This window comes from Artemia sp. Qi Xiang Cuo, chromosome 16, assembly GCF_049724085.1.
Source record: "Artemia sp. Qi Xiang Cuo chromosome 16, ASM4972408v1, whole genome shotgun sequence".
Taxonomy (NCBI): Eukaryota; Metazoa; Arthropoda; class Branchiopoda; order Anostraca; family Artemiidae; genus Artemia; species Artemia sp. Qi Xiang Cuo.
This window is the reverse complement of record NC_142809.1, coordinates 4,092,626-4,111,847: the sequence shown is the minus strand read 5'-3', so window position 1 is coordinate 4,111,847 and position 19,222 is coordinate 4,092,626. Positions and strand designations below refer to the sequence as shown.

The following is a 19,222-nucleotide window of genomic DNA, read 5'->3' as shown; positions in this document are numbered from 1 at the left end:
ATTTTGAGATATTCATGTTGTTCAACGTAGTCTAAACTTCTAGAAATTCGGTCTTTTAGGATGATAAGCCCCTCAGAACCCTCAGTGCAAGGGTTGTAAGTTATGCCCTGGGGGCATTAAAGTTTATATCAAAAGTTGTTAAAGAAATTTCAAAATCGGCCCATTTGATTGAATACTAAAATTGTCCTATTTGATAGTCGAAAGTGAATGGAGAATAATTAACCCCCCTCTCATGATCACAATTACCCCAAAAACATTCAATCAACATTACGACATGAATATTGTGATTAACGTAGTTGAAAGTTCTGGACATTACTTATTTAAATATGACAAACCCTGAGAGCCCCCAGTGCAAAGAGTTTAGTTGACGCCCTGGGGGCATATAAGATTTTATAGATAGAGTTGTCGTAAAACTTCAAAAAGGGCTCATTCAATTCGAAATTGAGAGGGCTAGTGCCCTTTATAATAGCCGAAAGTGATTGGAGCGTAACTAACCTCCCTCTCCCGCCCACCATTCCTCCAAACACATACAATCAAAATTTTCAGATAGTCATTTTGTTCAACATAGTAGAAAATTCTGGAAATTACGTCTTTGAGAATGACTTTAGGTTAAGGGTTGTAATTTATGCCCTGGGGGCATATAAGCTGTTTATAGAAAGCGTTATCAAAAGCGTTTATAGAAAGGGTATAATGTATTATTTTTCGTTGTTGTTGTTGTTTAGACCAGGGCACTTTGTATCGAAGGAGTTGTCATGGGGAACTTCGAAAAGGGCTCATTCAATTGAAAATAGAAAGGGCTGATGCCCTGTTTAATAGTCGAAAGTGATTGGAGGGCAACTAGTCCCCCTTCCACCCCCACCCTCCCAATTTCCCAATTTGTTTGAAAACTAAATGTTGCCTTAAGATTAAATCAAAATACACTGTGATAATGCTAATTCCCAATAAGGTATCTCAGCAGTATTCCAAGAACGACTGAGGGTATTATGTTCAAACTTTTGGCTACTTCTGCTCTTAAAACTGAACCAAATCAAAATAGCGTAAGTATATCCAAGCTATCAAAGAAAGTAAACAGATTTTTTTGCGAATGGTATCAAGTTTTCCATTTCAGGTCAACTAGAGAAGGTATGAAACTAAATTAAACAGTACTATGTGTGTCCAGATTTTTAAAAGGGTGTTTGCTGTTAAAAATTGCTGAAAATTTTTCTCCAGCATACAAATAGCAGGCCAAACTATAAAGTCTTAAAAAACGAAAAGATTTACAGAATTATTTTCTTTTTCCCTGAACAGATTATGTCAATATAAAACGAACAGAAATTTGTTAAAAAAAATTATTTCTACAAAATAAGTTTTTCAAAGAAAAGTAAAGAACTCCATTAAACAAAAAAATAGCAAAAATAAAATCTAATAATCTACCAAGCGTGAAACTACCATAAATCAGCATCGATAAATAAATGAAACCCAAAACGAACAGAAATTACAATAAATAACCGAGTCAAACTCAAAACGATCAGAAATTATCATAAGTTGGGCGCAAAACCCCTATGCCTTCCCTAGGCCAGAAAAAAAATTTGCTTTTTACTGAAAAAATACAAATGAATGTGCATTGTCTGTTTAATATACATATAATGATATTTAGTAATCAAAATGTTAATATTATTTGATTTATTAAAGTCATAAAAGTAAAAAAATTTAGCCTGTAGAAAAAGTTTTTCTTAATTAATCTCAATATAAAAGCTATTGCTCATATCTACATTCTCCCTATAAATTCTACCATCTGGAAGTGCTATATCACACTGAAAATGACACTTTTGGTACCATGCCTCAAGTGGAAAAGCTGGGGCTAGTGGGCCATTGTTGCTACTTCTTAAGTGCAAAACTTGAAAGTATAAAACAGTACCATTATAAGAATTATGATCCAAAACTCTTTGGTGGAGGTTTACAAGAACTCCCCCCACCCCGTCACTAAGTTTCATTAGTCTGTTCGGAGAATTTGCTATGAACCTGTCTTTAACATGGTCATCCAACATTGAGGCTTGAAAAATGATTTTTAAGATATTCTCAAGAGGAAGAAATTCATACAGTTACAAATAATTGGATTTCAAAATTCCAAATGACTATTCCTTGATGTATTCCCCTCCCCTCCTCTTGTTTACAAAAGTTCAGCTTCACCAAATAGAGCTGAGTGCTCTCACTTTTTATGGTACAATAGAAACTTTAATTAACTCAATGTTTTATAATAGGCAATTACCAATGTATGCACTGAATAAGGTCCAATAAACGTGCTTTTAATGATGACATGACCCTTCATAACCCCTAGGTAAAGGTCTGTAAGTTATAGAATTATGGTCCTAGAACAACCAATATATTAAATTATTTTATTTGCTGCCATAGTTCAGTTATTAAAGAGTTACTCTTTGAATCAGAATGTCAAGGGTTCTATTCTTATTAAAGCGTTTTTTTAATCATGGTTTTGTGCCTTATATATGAATATTTTTCTGATAATTCACTATTTTTGTAAATGTTAAAAACTTATTGTTTAAACTTGTCAGGCATTTTCATTCAAAAAATAAAAAAAAAAAAAGAAGTCATCCAGTTTCATGGTTTGCAACTAACATTCCTAGTAGATCACTCAATTCATACCCCAACCCCTTGCCACTTAGGGGTTAGAGAAGTGTAGGCATGTGCTTCTGGAACCAGTCAAAGTTTTATATTAAAAGAAGTATTACCTTATTATATTTACTTATTCACATTATTCACTTATTTTTGCTATTTAATAGACATGATAAAACTATTTGTAATGTATATAGAATCATAGTACTAAAAACATATTTGCATTTTTTTTTCTGTGATATTTTCCAAGTTATCAGGTTTCTTTCCAAGTTTTTCTTGTTTATTACTATTTCACATGTTTAGGTCTGAAGGTTTTTGACGTTTATCAGGGTGGAGGGGGGGATTTTTAGTGACATAAGTTAGACATAGAAACTTTTGCTTAAGTATTGAAAACCTTAAAAATGTTTTTCAGAAACATGACTCTCTCCTGTCAGGTTGTCAAGGTTGTCTGCCTTCAAAAATCTTGTACACCATTTTGTATAACATGAAATTCTTAACTTTATTTGGAAAACGATCTGAATTTAAATAAATAAATAATTTTTTTTTTAACTGAAAAGAAGGGGCAACATTAAAGCTTAAAACAAACAGAAATTATTCTGTATATGACGGGGCTGACCCATTGCTGAAGAAAATAAAAAGATCATTGCAGCGTTGCTTCTACATTAAATTTAAATAAAAATGGGCAAAGACTAATTTAAAAAAGTAAAGTTTCTCTGAGGGAGGTAGAGAGCCAATTTGAAACTTAAAACAAACAAAAATCATTGCTTCACAGTCTATCTAAAATATATTAATGAAACTAGTAGAAATAAACCAACTAATTATACTTCCCTATGTTTGTAGGCTTATAGAAAACTAGTACTTTACTGAAAACGCAAAACAATATAGGCCTAGGAGTTTTGGTACAGTAAAAGCAAACTGATTAAGGACACCTTTTACAATATAAAAATAAAGCATTTTAAGATTGTTGCTTAATTCTCTTTTTTATTTAATTTGGTATCACCTCTGGCTCAGTCCAATGATTTGCTCTCATTTTGATTCTGAAAAGGACATGTCATGATTAGGTTGTAAACATAAATAATTTCTTAGACCACACTGCTTTTCCATTTAAAAAAAAAAAAAATTAAACAAGAAAAACGGGTTTTAATTTTCTATAAGGAAGTGAAATGCAAAAAAATTAATTATACAAAAATACTCCGAATATTTCGGCCCCACGTCCGGGAGCCTTTCTCAACGAAAAAAAAAAAAATAAAATGAAACAAAAAAAAAAAAAAAAAATTCTTTTTAAAAAAACTTAACTTACATCAAAATAAAACATACTAAACACATAAAGAGAAAGAAAAAAACAAAAGAAAAATATAAATAAATAAGAAACAAAACTCACATTTTAAATAAACACTTCCATGCACTGAATGTCAATAATGATTCAACTCGCCTCCACACAGTATATAAATTGAAATCTATCAAAAATGAAGAATATATTTATACTAAGACCAAAACAATAAAAGGTCAACTAACCCCCGGCCCATAACCTCTAACTAAATCTCACAAGTTCATCAACCAATTTATAAATTATAAATTGAACGGATTAGTTTGGTTTCAAGCTTAGCTGCAGTTCGTTTACTTATTCCAGTATTTCACCCGTTCTGACCTTTGTTCGTAAGGTCAACATTCGTTTCAGAACTATTATTAAAATCAGTACTGATTGAATATCTTGCCTGCATTTTAATTAAACTATTATAAACTGAATTGATCCTAAATTCCCCTTCATCTTTATTGATACTAGTACCCCCATATATTATCTTTTTTATTTCTATAATTTCCCTGAACCTTTGTAAAAGTCCTGCAGACGTATCTACTATTTTTGTTTGATCAAATAAAATACTTTGATGAGGAAAATTATAAAGATGTTCTGCAACAGCTGACTCAAATGTTTCTGGTGTTTTGTTTTGTTTTAGAGCGCAATCTATTGCATTCTTGTGTTGTTGTAGCCTATTTTCTAAAGTTTGTTGAGTTCTTCCCACATAAAATTTACCACAAGAACATGGAATTTTGTAAACTCCCTTTTGCAAATTTCTCGGTACCTTGTCTTTCCCTTTATTTAACAACGAGCTTATATTATGTCCTGATTTAAATGCTGTATTTATATTATGTTTTTTTAATTCTCTTCTTAATTTTTGTGACAAAATTGGGATAAAAGGCAATGTTATGTAATGTGTTTCTTCATTGGGCCCATCTTTTTCTAATATTCTTGGTTCCGTCAACTTTTTTTTCCTTTTTTCAATTATTTGAGAAATCATATTTTCAAGAGAACCATTACCTATTAGAATATTTTTAATAAAAATAAGTTCATTTCTCATGTATCCTGGTGATACTCATTTTAATACCCTATCCACTAAAGAAATAACCAAACCCCTTTTGACCTGGATTGGATGATTTGATGTGAAAGACAAATAACGGTTGTTATTAGTCGGTTTACGGTAAATTGAAAATGCTATTTCGCTATTATTTCTATGGATCAAAATATCTAGAAACGGTAACTTATTCTCTGTTTCCTTTTCAATTGTAAAAATTAATTCTCCTCCCAAATTATTTAAATGTTCCAAAAAACCTTCAATTTCTGATTCCCCGTAATTCCAAATAACTAAAATATCATCCATATATCTGCCCCAAAATTAAGGTTTTAAAAAATATGTTTCTATAGCTAAATTTTCAACATACTCTACATAAATATTTGCTATCAACGGACTTAAAGGCCCTCCCATTGCTAAACCCCTAATTTGATGGTAAAAACTATCTCTAAACGTGAAATAATTAGTATATCTGCTAGTTATTCTGACTAAATTTAATATAGTTTCCGGTTCAATTCCCGAAGATAATTCTTCTATCTCATTTTTTCGTTCCTCAAGTTTTTTGGATAAAATACTAAATGATTTATCAAAAGGAATATACGTATACATGGATTTTATATCAAAACTGAACAATCTAGATTCTTCTGACATTTCTACACTTATAGGTTTATCTTTTAAAAATCTCGAGTTTTTTATACACGAATTTTGGAGATATAATAATGGTTTAAGAGTAATTGCTGCCCATTTCTCGATTTTTACCGTTGGTGAATTGGTTGTTGAAACAATAGGTCTTAAGGGGATGCCTGTTTTATGTATTTTTGGCAAACCATATATTCTAGGGCTAACTGATCCCCTTGGAAAGAACTTGTGATACATCTGGGGTGTGATACTTCCATTTGTTTTAAGGTCTTCTAAATCTTTTCTTAATCTTTTAGCATACAATTCAGTTGGGTCCGAGTTAAGTTTTTTATATGTTGAAGTATCACTTAGAATTGTTTCTATTTTACTATCATAATAATCTTTTTCTAGGATTACTAATGTATTGCTCTTATCCGCTTTCGTTATTATTAGAGAATCATCTTTTTTAAATCTTTTAAAATTTTAATATCTTTGTTCTTAACTTTTTCTTGATAACTACCAAAATCTGTTAAAATATTCACTACCCTTAGTCTTAATTCATCTACATTATTTATATCTTTTGGAAACTTATGAATCCCTGTTTCAATCTTTGAAATAATTTCCTCTATCGGTACATTTTTAGGATTTAGTCCAAATTTTATACCTCTTTCAAGGATTTCCTTTTGTTCTTTGGTTAACTCCTTTTTGCTTAAATTAATCCCCCCAGGGCCTGGGAAATAATTAGGCTTATACATTGATAGTTTTTGTTTTTGTTTTTCCCCTTTGAACTGCAAAAATTTTTAGTTTAGTTCTTCCCTAGATTATTTTAGCCCATGTTTAAAATAATTTTCAAAAATTGATAGACTGTGTTGAAAATTATTTATATTAAAGAAATTACAAAGGATATGTTTTAAAAAATCTGTTTCCTTTAAAAATTGTGATCTTTGAAAACTTGTATCTTTCAGTACAGGGCTTGTGTTTATTAAATTTAAATTTCTCGTGCCCTTTTCTTCATTATATGTATTTAAATGATAATTAAAACAGAACGATTTTGGAATTAGTTTATTTACTTTGCACTTTTCTAAAAACTTTTGTTGTGTAATTATATTGGCATGTTTTTTTGCTAAATTCAAAAATAATAAAATTGATTTGGTCTTTTGCCACCCGTAGGCTAGACGTAAATAATTTCTTAGACCACACTGTTTTTCCATTTAAAAAAAAAAAAAAATTAAACAAGAAAAACGGTTTTTAATTTTCTATAAATCAGTGAAATACAAAACAATTAATTATACACAAATACTCTGAATATTTCGGCCCCACGTCCAGGAGCCTTTCTCAACGGAAAAAAAATATAAAATGAAACAAAAAAAAAAATTTCTTTTTAAAAAAACTTAACTTACATCAAAATAAAAAATACTAAAAACATAAAGAGAAATAAAAAAACCAAAGAAAAATATAAATAAATAAGAAACAAAACTCACATATTAAATAAAAACTTCCATGCACTGAATGTCAATAATGATTCAACTCGCCTCCTCACAGTATATAAATTGAAATCTATCAAAAATGAAGAATATATTTATACTAAGACCAAAACAATAAAAGGTCAACTAACCCCCGGCCCATAACCCCTAACTAAATTTCACAAGTTCATCAACCAATTTATGAATTATAAATTGAACGGATTCGTTTGGTTGCAAGCTTAGCTGCAGTTCGTTTACTTTTCCCATCATTTAACCCATTCTTACCTTTGTTGGCAAGGTCATCTTTCGTTTCAGAACTATTATTAAAATCAGTACTGGTTGAATATCTTGCCTGCATTTTAATTAAACTATTATAAATTGAATTGATCCTAAATTCCCCTTCATCTTTATTGATACTAGTACCCCCATATATTATCTTTTTTATTTCTATAATTTCCCTGAAGCTTTGTAAAAGTCCTACAGACGTATCTACTATTTTTGTTTGATCAAATAAAATACTGTGATGAGGACAATTATAAAGATGTTCTGAAACAGCTGACTCAAACGTTGCTGGTGTTTTATTTTTGTTTTAGAGCGCAATCTATTGCATTCTTGTGTTGTTGTAGCCTATTTTCTAAAGTTTGTTGCGTTCTTCCCAGATAAAATTTACCACAAGAACATGTAATTTTGTAAACTCCCTTTTGCAAATTTCTCGTTACCTTGTCTTTCCCTTTATTTAACAACGAGCTTATATTGTGTCCTGATTTAAATGCTGTATTTATATTATTTTTTTTAAATTCTATTCTTAATTTTTGTGATAATATTGGTATGATATGCAAATTTATGTAATTTGTTTCTTGATTTGACCCATCTTCTTCTAATATTTTTGGTTCCGTCAACTTTTTTTTCCTTTTTTTATATTTTTCTTTTGTTTTTTTCTTTCTCTTTATGTGTTTAGTATGTTTTATTTTGATGTAAGTTAAGTTTTTTTAAAAAGAAATTTTTTTTTTTGTTTCATTTTATTTTTTTTTTCCGTTGAGAAAGGCTCCCGGACGTGGGGCCGAAATATTCGGAGTATTTGTGTATAATTAATTGTTTTATATTTCACTGCCTTATAGAAAATTAAAACCCGTTTTTCTTGTTTAAAATTTTTTTTTTTTTTAGGTTGTAAACAAGTCCGAAATGAAGCCATGTTGATAGTATCAGGACTATAGACTAACTTTAGAATTCGCATCATAACTCGAAATTCTTTTGATTATGTTATTGTAAACTGAAGACTGGCAGGATTAATACAAGATACTAGGGTATATAGGAGTGCTGTTATTGATGTTAAAAGTAAAGATCACCATCTGGTAGTGTCTAGGGTTAGTTTAAAGCTGACATTTTGGAACGGTAACTACCTCCGGGGAAGTTGTGATGTTGGTAGACTCCAGGATGAGAATTTAAGAGACAATTTCCAGGAACAGTTAAATACTAAACTAGAGAGTTTAAAATTTGACAACGTGGAAGATGGGTGGAATATTTTTAGGAAAGCAATTTGTGAAGTTGCTGATGGTATCTTAGGGAGGAAAGTTAGGGCTGCAGATAGAAATGTTAGTAACAAAACCTTTATGTTTAATAGAGGGGAGAAGGGGCTTATACAAGAATTATCTGAGTTATAGATTATATGAAAACAAAAGGAATATAAAGAAAGTGGAGAAAGCATTCAAATATGAACTAAGGAAGTGTGAAGTGGAGGCCATGGATAAAATTGCCAAGGATCTGGAAGATAAAGCTAGATGGCATAATAGTAAAATATTGTACTGGCGTGTTAATAAATTCAGAGGAGTAATCAATCTGGACTTGTCCTAGTTAAAGATAGGAATGGGGCCACAATTAGTGATAAGGGAAGAATTATAAAGAGAGATGGGGAGAACATTTTGAGAATGTGGTAAACCAAGATAGGGTTGCAGGAAAAGATATAGAGGAAAATGAAAAAGTTTGTGATCTGAAGGAAGATTTGTTTTGCAGGGAAGAATTAGCAGTAGTACTAAAAGGGTTAAAAAACAATGAGGTACTGATAGTGTGGTAAATGAGTTTCTTAAATATGGAGGTTCTGAGGTTAGAAATAAGTTATTGAAGATTATGAATATGATTTTTGAAAAAGGGGAAGTACCTAGCAATTATAGGAATATAAATTAAACCACTGTATAAGGAAGGTGATAAGAGGGAGTGGGTTAATTATTAAGGCATAAGTCTGGTCTCTGTAGGTAGCAAATTACTTTGTAATATGATACTTTTCAGATTGAGAGATGCCGTAGACAAAGCTTTAAGGAAGAACAGTGCGGTTTTAGAAAAGGTAGAGGATGTGTTGACCAAATTTTCACTCTTAGGTTAATAATTGAGAAGTGCCTAAGTTTTCAAACACCTTTGGTCCTCACTTTTATAGATTATGAGCAAGCGTTCGATTCTGCTGATAGAGGAGCTTTGGTAAAGGTTTTATCCTTGTATGGTATACCAGACAAACACATTAAAGTGATTAGTGCTTTGTACAAGAATAACACTGCTGCGGTTAAGGTAGGAAATGGGATTAGCAGCTGGTTTTGTATTAAATCAGGAATTAAGCAGGGTTGTGTTCTATCCCCCTTTATATTGATTATTTTGATGGACTTTGTTTTAAGGAGCACAGGAAAGGCAATGGGAGACCACGGAATCAGAGGGAGAGAAAAAAATCTCCTGGACTTACCTTATGCTGATGGTTTAAGCATCCTAGATGAAAGTGTGAGCAAAACAAATGAAGTTTTAGAGGTTTTGCGAGTCCAAGGTGCTAGAATAGACTTCAAGTAAATGTTAAGAAGTCACTAAGGCTAGGAATAAATGAAGATGAAAAGGTGACGTTGGGTAACGAAAAGGTTGACCAGGTGGACAGCTTTGCTTGCTTTGGTAGTATTATTAGTTAAAACGGTGGGAGCAGTGAAATCCATACTTGTAAAGTTCAACCGGAATGACATCAGGACCAGGGGCTTTATTGCTTTTAAGGCAGTTGGTTACTTGTTCAACTTCATTTAACGTAGGGGGAGCCAAATTCTCGTCTTTATAAATGCTGCTGGGTGAGTTTGGCTCCTGCTGGTCTTCAGCGCTTCAAATTGGATTATCGCGGCGATTATCATCCATCGCTGTGGAGAGTTTGGTTCTGGTTAAGTAGTTTGCCAAAGTGCTCCTTCCAGCGATTTATTTTTCGGTATTATTCGAGAGTAACTTGCCGTTTTCATCTTCGACGGATGTACTAGTAGGCTTATGTGATTTACTCCTGATTGATTTTAGGAACTGATAAATCTTCCTGGTGTCAGATCTAGAGGCAGTGGCTATTTTAGGAACTCCTACATCTTCCTGGTGTCAGATCTAGAGGCAGCGGCTTCCATGTCTTCAGCGATTTTCTCCCAGTACTGGTTCTTATCATTCTTAGCCGACTGGTGGCATCCCCTCAAACCTGATCGAAATTCGATTTTTTTTTTTTTAGAATAGTCAAAAGATCTAACAACTATGCCCCCAGGAATGCCATGCCCCTCATAACCCTGGGGCAAATATTGTAGATTAGGCAATTTGCCTATTATTTATATGTAGGATTTATCACTGGGAAAAGGGGGAATGTTTGATCCTGGATTGGTCTGAAAAGACTATGGGTATTAAGGTGAAATTTTAGGGAATATTGAGGGGTATGTTAAATTAAAAGACACTATGTGCATCCAGTTTGTCAAATAGGTGTTTCAACAATAACTTAAGAACTGATGAGGATATTCAGTTGAAACTCTCAGGGCATGTTAGGGGGGGGGGGAAATAGGGGTTGGGGAGCATCAGCCTCCCTCCATTGCCGTTTTTGCTGGCTTCTCACGAAAGACATCCAATTAAAATTTTGAAGTAGGTGTATTGTTCAAACTAGTCTGAAGATCATATAACTATGCATCCAGGAGTCCAGAAATGAAATTTTCCCAACAGCCCCTGGGGCAAACGTTGTAAGTTATTTAATTTGCTCATTGTAAATATATATATATATATATATATATATATATATATATATATATATATATATATATATATATATATATATATATATTATTTATTTATGCCCGCTTACAATGGAGAAATGAAAAAAAAGCGGAGTACAAAATGAAACAAAGAAAGAAGAAAAACATGTTTAACACTAAAAATTAAATGCAGGTATTTCATTCACAGAAACAGTTGAGTCAGCGGTGAGTCGTGGAGTTTATTGAGGAATCGTCTTGAGGCTCTTCTTTCTAGATCAATCACCTTGGTTGATGGATCAAGGATTCCATATATGGATGAGATCTCCGTGTTAGAAAATCTTAGTGGAAGTCCCAGCAAAAATTTTGCAAATCTTTAGTACGTGGTTCATATTTTTCGACGCTCTGTCAGGGACAACATATCCCACAAGGGTGATATATACCAGATGGCAGGAGAGACGACGGCGTTGAATAGTTTTGACTTAATAAATCGATTAAATGACCACTTGCATTTGACAGCTTTTCCATATGCTGAGCGGATAGATTTACAGACTGATTCAGCCAACAAGCCTCTAGTTGACCTAGGCGTCTGGCCATACGTGATACCAAGGTATTTTAGGGACTGGGACTGCTGGATTCTGATACCGTCAAGGACAAGATTGGAATTGTTCGAGTTGGTGCCGCTTCTCTATGTTGACTCGTAGTCCTATTCTTCTGTATAGGGTCACTAAGAGACGAAGATTCTCCTGTAGCCCCTTCAGTGTGCTGCTTAGGAGCAACAAGTCATCTGCATAAGAAATGAAACTTAGATCCAAGCCCTCCAAAAAGAAGGTCCCACGAACGAATCTAGTTACAGAGTAAATCGCAGAATTAAAGATGATAGGGCTAAGAGCAGATCCTTGCTGAACTTCTTTGAAGAGCTGAATGGGTTCAGAAAGCTTATGCTTCCGGTGACCGGCGATTGTTTTCCATCCCAAAGCTGAACGCATATGCGTGTGGAAGTATCAATCATTGAGAACAAGGACAATGCGGGGGTTGACTCCTGAATCTAAGAGGCACCACAGTGTTTGTGAGTGGACGACAGAATCGAACGCAGCAGAAATTTCGACACTGCAGGCAACGAGTGGCTCTTTACCTAAAGATGTAGACCACATTATTCTTCTTAGTAACCGATGGGTGTGTCCACAGCCCAACCTATTTCTGAATCCAAGTTGTTTGTCTCCCATTAGAGCGTGTGACGTAATATGGGGCAACAGTACCTTCTCAAATACTTTGCTGATAACCGATGAAACTGTGATTGGTCTGTAGCTTTTACAAAGCAAGGGATCTCGATTCTTCTTCAGAATATTGGATGTACGGCAACCATGAAAGTTGGCGGGTGTGAGTCCCTGCTCGATGCTCATTTGGAATAGTAAGGCTAAGTACTCATGTAGACGTTCTGTGCCGTGCTGTAAGTGCCTCGGAGTGATCCCATCGAGCCCTGGAGACTAGTTCTTTTTCAATTTTCTCACTATTATCTCAATATGCCATTTGGAAACAATGACATCAGTGCGGCGGAGTTTTGCGCTGATTAATTGCCTATCTAACTCAGATTTATATACGGAGTCCAGCTCGTTGGGTGGTGGCGCAAACACGTCTTTGTAATGGTTTACCCAACTTTCATCGGGAATGGGACTTTGCACATCAGCGTCGGCCCTTTTAGATTGGCATTGCTTCCATAAGATGTTTGGGTCACTCCTGCAAGCACAAGACAACTTCTCTACTTGCTGGACTCGCATATTCTCGACATTACGTTTGAATTCTTTTTTGGCATGTCGAAAGCACTGAAAAACTACTCTAAAGCGGGGTTTGTCGCAGTCCTTCCACAATTCGTACCAGAACTTGGATCTCTTCTTGGCAAACTTGACATTTGGGTTATCCCATCCCTTTTTACGAGTGTTGGGGTACACTTTTACAACTGGAACAGCAGCAGATTCCGCAAGCTTCATCGAATGAACAATTTCGGAGCAAAAGATGTTCAGGGCTCGTCTGTCTTCATTTTGGCCATGAGTAAGCAGGTGGAACGGTACTTTGATTTTAGCAAGAGTTGAGTCAAGAATATCTTTGTACAAGGACTGATCTATCCTTTGCCATTCACTCTTGATAAACCATGATCGCCCGGGGCACCACTTGTAGGTGGAGAATGGTACCATTAAGCTAATCCCAAGGTGATCGCTACAATTGTGTTCCGGGTCAACAATGGCTTTAATTTCGGTCGGAAGTAGGAAATTTACGAAAAAGTGATCGATATCACTTTTGTATATTTTGTACGATATGATGTAGCCAGGGATGCGCTGTGGATAAACGTGAAGGACTGGGATTTTGGAACCGGGGCCATAGCGTCTGGCAGACACCCCCTTAATATGGTGAAAAAACGATCATCATCTAGAAGCTGACAGTTGAAGTCCCCACAGATAATAATCTTTTCTGACTTGTATTGTTCGGCCAACCTCCTGAGTCTCGCACAAGCCTTCGTGTAACGCCTTTCTGAGAGGACATCACGATAATTTGTAGGGAGGTACACTGATATGACTATAAAGCCATTTGGACCGGAAACTCTGATCGCAGAAAAAGAATCGCATGATTCAATTAGCGTGCATTGCAAATTGGAGTCTGCAATGATCAAGATTCCACCACTCGACCTTCCAACTGAGCTGTTGCGGATAGCAGGCTACAAAAAATAGTCCTTTCCTGGAATTTGGTCAAGAACTGGTGAATGATTGGATGTTATCAAATGTTCCTGAATGCATATTATGCTATGCTTGGTTACTAGATCACTTTAAAACAGACAGCTTCTGTGGAGCATGCCCATTTATATTTCTGCTATAAAGCGAGATAGTTGCATTCATTGCTTACGTTTGTTTGAACTAGCCTCTAATTGTCTTTTATAAACCGGGCATTGCGAGCTATAACATGGATGCTTTCCAGAGCAATTAGCACATTTAGTGTCACGGACACATGGATTGTCTTTAGGGTTTTCGTGATCGCCGGAGCACCTGGAACACTTCGCATTGTTAGGGCAATCTCGTTGCAAGTGGTCAAACTTTTGGCATTTAAAACACCTCAGAGGGGCGGCAACATATTTGTCCACCTTGATATGGCAATAACCGACGTAAACGCCATATTTCAGTGCTTTTTCAAGAGCTTCTTTGTCTCTGAATGTTAGCTTGACTGACTTGCTAGTACCATAGCGTTTCGCTTCTTGGATCCCTTCCATTGCAGACTCAATCTCCTCGTTTGTCGTATCTTCAGGGACAAATTTAGCCACTGCCAGGAATTTCGGTTTATGGATTTTAACTACAGCCGCGGAATTCGATTTTATGCTATTAGCTATAGCTTCTGCATCATGCTCGGTTCTAACATATAACACCAGCGTATCGCTTCTCATAACTACCATCTGTACTTTTCCGGATGCACCATTGAAATCAAGAAATTCTTTCTGCTTTTGGCACGATTTATAGATTTCGGGTGGTGCTTCTTTTACGTGAAGCGGGATATTTAGAGATCGCTGGGAGTAGGCCACGTTTTAGTGTCAAAACTGGCGTTGCATCGGTCTAGCCATGCATTCATTTTTTCACCACATTCTTTTAGTTTGCATGTTAATGAGGTAAATACATCGTGAGGTATGGAAGGAGTCTCAGATGGATAATAAATAGTGAATTTGAAAGGGAAATGACCCTTAGCGTCCAATTCCTTCATAGTATGAATCGCATCTTCTACAAAAACAGATGCATTTATTGTGTTTCTACGCTCTTTCAAAATGGTTCGATCTTTATCTAATTGATCTCGTATAAATCTTACGGCTTGTGTGACAGATTCCTTGTCAAAAAATCTCACGGCAGTGCTTACAACCGATTCATGGGGAATATCTTCGAAGTTAAGTGAACGCTGGATGAAATTTGAAAAGGGGCTAAATAAATATTTGATTTTCGCCATTTTTGTTTTGCTTAGAATCTATCCAAATTAAGTCCAATCGCATCCAATAATGGCACAACAATTAACAATCCAGGTCTTAAATCACATCCAACACCGGTCCAAAAAGTATTCGCAAACATATACGTATCGCCTCTGGCTATTCACTCGTTTCTTGGGTGAATGAATGCTGAATGAACTACACAGAATGAATGCTAACAAGATACAGCTACCAAAACCTGTGGGAAGTGTCGGTACCCAAATCGCCTTTCCCCAGCAGTTTAAGGATCAATATCCGGCCGGTACCGATACGGCTCTTGTGTTTGTTTCCGCTCTCTTCTGCAGAGGCTGTCACTGAATTAGCAAAAAAATAATGAAATTTGGCTATTAAACTATTTTATTAGCCAAATAATCATTTTTTTTTTTTTTTTTTTTCCTATATATATATATATATATATATATATATATATATATATATATATATATATATATATATATATATATATATATATATATATATATATATATATATATATATATATATATATATTATATATTTTATATATAATTATATATAATTATATAATTATATAATATATTATATAATTATATAGAGAAACTGGAAAAGAGAAACTGGTGGAAAAGAGATGACGGGGTATTATTAGCCTTACCGGCAAATTTCTTGGATGTAGGGCAGGTGCTACCAGGATGTTTGTTTTCAGCGATTTCAAATGGTAATATTTCTCTTTGCCTATTTATATACAATGTTTCAATGTGTTCTAAACATACTTTTATACTGTACTTATACATCAGAGAACCCTATTTGGTCTTGATGGCTCCAGCCGCGTAGAAAATCAAGTCACGCAAAATTTACATCCATATGAACAATAATACACCTTTCTGTCCACGTGAAATTTTGTAGTAAAAACTCAAGATTCGTTTGTAAAACAAAATGGAAATACTGAAATTCTTTGTATAAGCCTCTATATCTTCACAAGTATATGTACAAAGTACAGTGAACAGATCCCGCATTGTCTTAATTAAATAGAAGATATTATTTTTTTTTTCGCTGAAAGTAAGGAGAAACATGAAAACTTAGAACGAACAGAAATTATCACGTATATGAGGGGAGCTGTCCCCTTCACAACCCCTTGCTCTTTACCCAAAAGTTTGACTTTGTTGTCCTAATTCTGGAAGAACGACTACTGAAACTTAATTTTTTTAAGCATTGAAAGACTTTGGCATAACACACGAGGAATTCTGTTCCATATTCTGAGCCAAGTTGGGGAAGCCAGGAGGTAATGCTCCCAGAAGGTCCTCCATATCATGGCTCATTTATTTTGATGAGTTCAACAGCCCTGTAATATATATGAATTCTTGCATTATAAATTAGTGCCTTTATTGTTATTGTTGATCATTCCTTTATTTTATTATTCATGTAGGTGGTAGCTACATGCAGAAATCCTGATGCAGCTTCTGATCTAAAATCAACGCTTGCAGAAACCAATCAGCCTTCTGCAATTGCTCTTGATGTTGCGTCTGATGAATCAATTTTCAAAGCAGCTGAGGAAGTTTCAAAAATTGTTGACAGCATTGATATTCTGATAAATAATGCAGGTAGAAAAGTTATTTATTTCATTTGTAATTGGGGGTAAGTAACAGATTTAGTAGAATATAAGTTATTTGAAAAAGAAGAAAATTAATTAACTAAACTAAGCTAACTAATATTAGATTAATTAATTAAGCAAAATACACGCCATAAAACAGGACAAAAAGTAATTTCTGTGACTTTATCTCAACCAATTTAGGCTAATGTGGCCTCTTGTACATCAAGAAAATCCCCAAAGACTGAGGAAAAGTCTAGTCTCTGCATAAAAGCCTCAATACGTATTCAAAATCGGGATAATTTATGCAGGAAAACACTTTTTTGAAACACACAGTATGGGCCAGTGGTTTGTTCCACCTAGGAATTTCTAAAGTACTGATGCCCCCCCCCCCTCGTGATATTTGAATTTTGTTATTCAAAATTTTACTTGTATTCACCTGAAGGAAGCTTAAAAGGCCATTAACTTGGTATCTTTTTTCGGGTTGTCCTCTAGGCATATTTTATACCAATGAAAAATATTACCTGAATACAACACCTTTTGTAGAGAAGGTGTTTTTATATGTAAAAATGGTATTTTCAAACAAAACCTGCCAACAAATTTGAAAACTGCCAAGTAGCATTGCTACTTTGCTATTCCCCTTTTCGCATGGTGGGTTGCAAGCTTCTTTTGAGCGAGTTGGCTCACCTGAGACCTCATTCATCTGTGTACGTTATTGAATCCTTGTAGAATTTTGGTGGGTGGGTGGTGGGGGGAGGAGGAGTCACTAAATCATTCTTGAGCTCTAATGTTGCATTATTAGTCCAGAATTCTGAAAATATGTTAAAGTAAGAATGGTTGCCCTTTGACAGTCATCCTCCCTTTGGGATATTGTAAACTTTGAATTAATTCCTTTTAACGTATTTCTATATTAGTTTCCGTATTAGACCATAGGACTACAAAGAAGAGAAGATACTTTCATTCTTTCCATATTATAAAATGAAATTATACACTCATGTGCGTACCTCCAAAGTGAGGGGGAGGTTATGAAGACATTTCCCCCCCCCCCAAAAAAAAAAGGTTTTTTGATTTGTAGAGTTCCACCTCCTCAAAAAAGTAGCTAATGTTTTACTGAAAGTACAGTAGATGTGATAAAGTTTGTAATTTGTACTCTTATAATTACTTATTGCCTTTTAAAACTTTTAACTGAGAAATGCTGGGTATTTTTTTTTTTTCGATTTTAGCAGTTTTGTTTGCTTTTACGTGAAAAACATTTTGTTATTAATGTAATGCAAGGGTTTATTAACCAAATGATAAATTATTTTGCTAATAGATGCTGTGGATACAGTTTCAAAGAACAACAGTGCGGTTCTAGGAAGAAGGGAAAATAGGTCGACGGTATTTCACTGTTAGATTAATTATTGAAAAGGATCTGGACACTTTAGTCCTTAGTTATATAGATTATGAAAAGCATTTGATTCAGCTGAAAGAAAAGCTTTACTGAAGATCCTCTCTTTATATGGCGTGGCTTATAAGCACACTTAACGGATTCATACCGTGTAAAACAATAATGTTACTGCTTAAGATTAGAAGTTAGGCCTGTAGTGGATCAAGGATTAAGCAGTATTTCATCCTGTATCCACCTACATGGATTAGTTGATGGACTTTGTCCTAAGGAACACGGCGAAGGCTAAGGGAAACATGATTCCGAATGAGGAGATTGACTCCCCTAGAAATGATTTGAAGGTCGTAGGTAAAAGTTTTGGCGAAATGAATGAATTTATTTGGCTTTGAAATTTCAGGACTTAAGGATAGGCTTGGCAGTTAGTGTTAAGAAGACTGAATAGCTTACACTATCAATGAAAGAGGATGAAGAAGTACTGTTAGGCATAGAAAAAAGTCAGTTGAAAGGGAGATAAGTCTGTGAACAAAGATTAAAATATTGATTGTTATGGTAATGACAGTGATCAAGTGTAGTTTCGAATCGTGGGCGCTTTGAAAGGCTGTGGAATATTTTCTAAATATTTTCCAGAGGAATTGTCTGAATTATTTCTAGGTAATCGTTTGACTGATCTTATATCGAACAATATGCTCTACAAAATATGTGGTTCAATCCCAAGGCTGTATCCAGGGAGGAGGAGGGCTAGAGGATTTGTCCCCCCCCCCGAAATGTTTGTCTGAATCGTAAAAACGTAATAAAAATGCTTATTAACAAATTTTAATGTGTTTTATTTTTTGCCCCCCCCCCCTCCCCGAAAAAATAACCCTCGTCCCAAAAAAATCCCGGAAACGGCCCTGTTAAATCCCACTTTCTAGAGCTATTACGAAAGAAAATCGAAGATGGTCAGGCCAGTTTATACAGATGACGCATGACAGATTGTCATGACAGATTGTCATGAAAGATTATGCTTTCTGGCCATCCTTTGGTGCGAAACTAAAATCGGATCGTCCCAGAATGGATCTAGAAGAGGTTAAAAGAAAGGATTTGAAGGAAATAGAAATTTTATGGGAGGGTGTAAAGAGTGAAGCTTTTAATAAACTGGGTTGGATGAGGAGCAGGTGTGTTGGCCTCAGGCGGCCTGCTGCTGCAATGAGTTATTATTATTGGTAGTAGTAGGAATTCATTGTCGAGGATGTGACGACAGTGG

The 19,222-nt window shown here is 34.7% G+C and overlaps 1 protein-coding gene across 7 annotated transcripts in view; it reads left to right on the top strand.

Moving 5' to 3' along the window:
• The window catches only part of LOC148942489 (uncharacterized), a 58,787-nt gene that overhangs the window by 5,658 nt on the left and 33,907 nt on the right, over positions 1 to 19,222 (top strand). For all 7 annotated transcript variants that reach the window (XM_089102477.1, XM_089102473.1, XM_089102472.1 and 4 more), the window contains exon 2: positions 16,434 to 16,608. In XM_089102477.1, the coding sequence (XP_088958603.1) occupies positions 16,434 to 16,608 (175 nt within the window). The remainder of the gene's footprint in view (positions 1 to 16,433; positions 16,609 to 19,222) is intronic.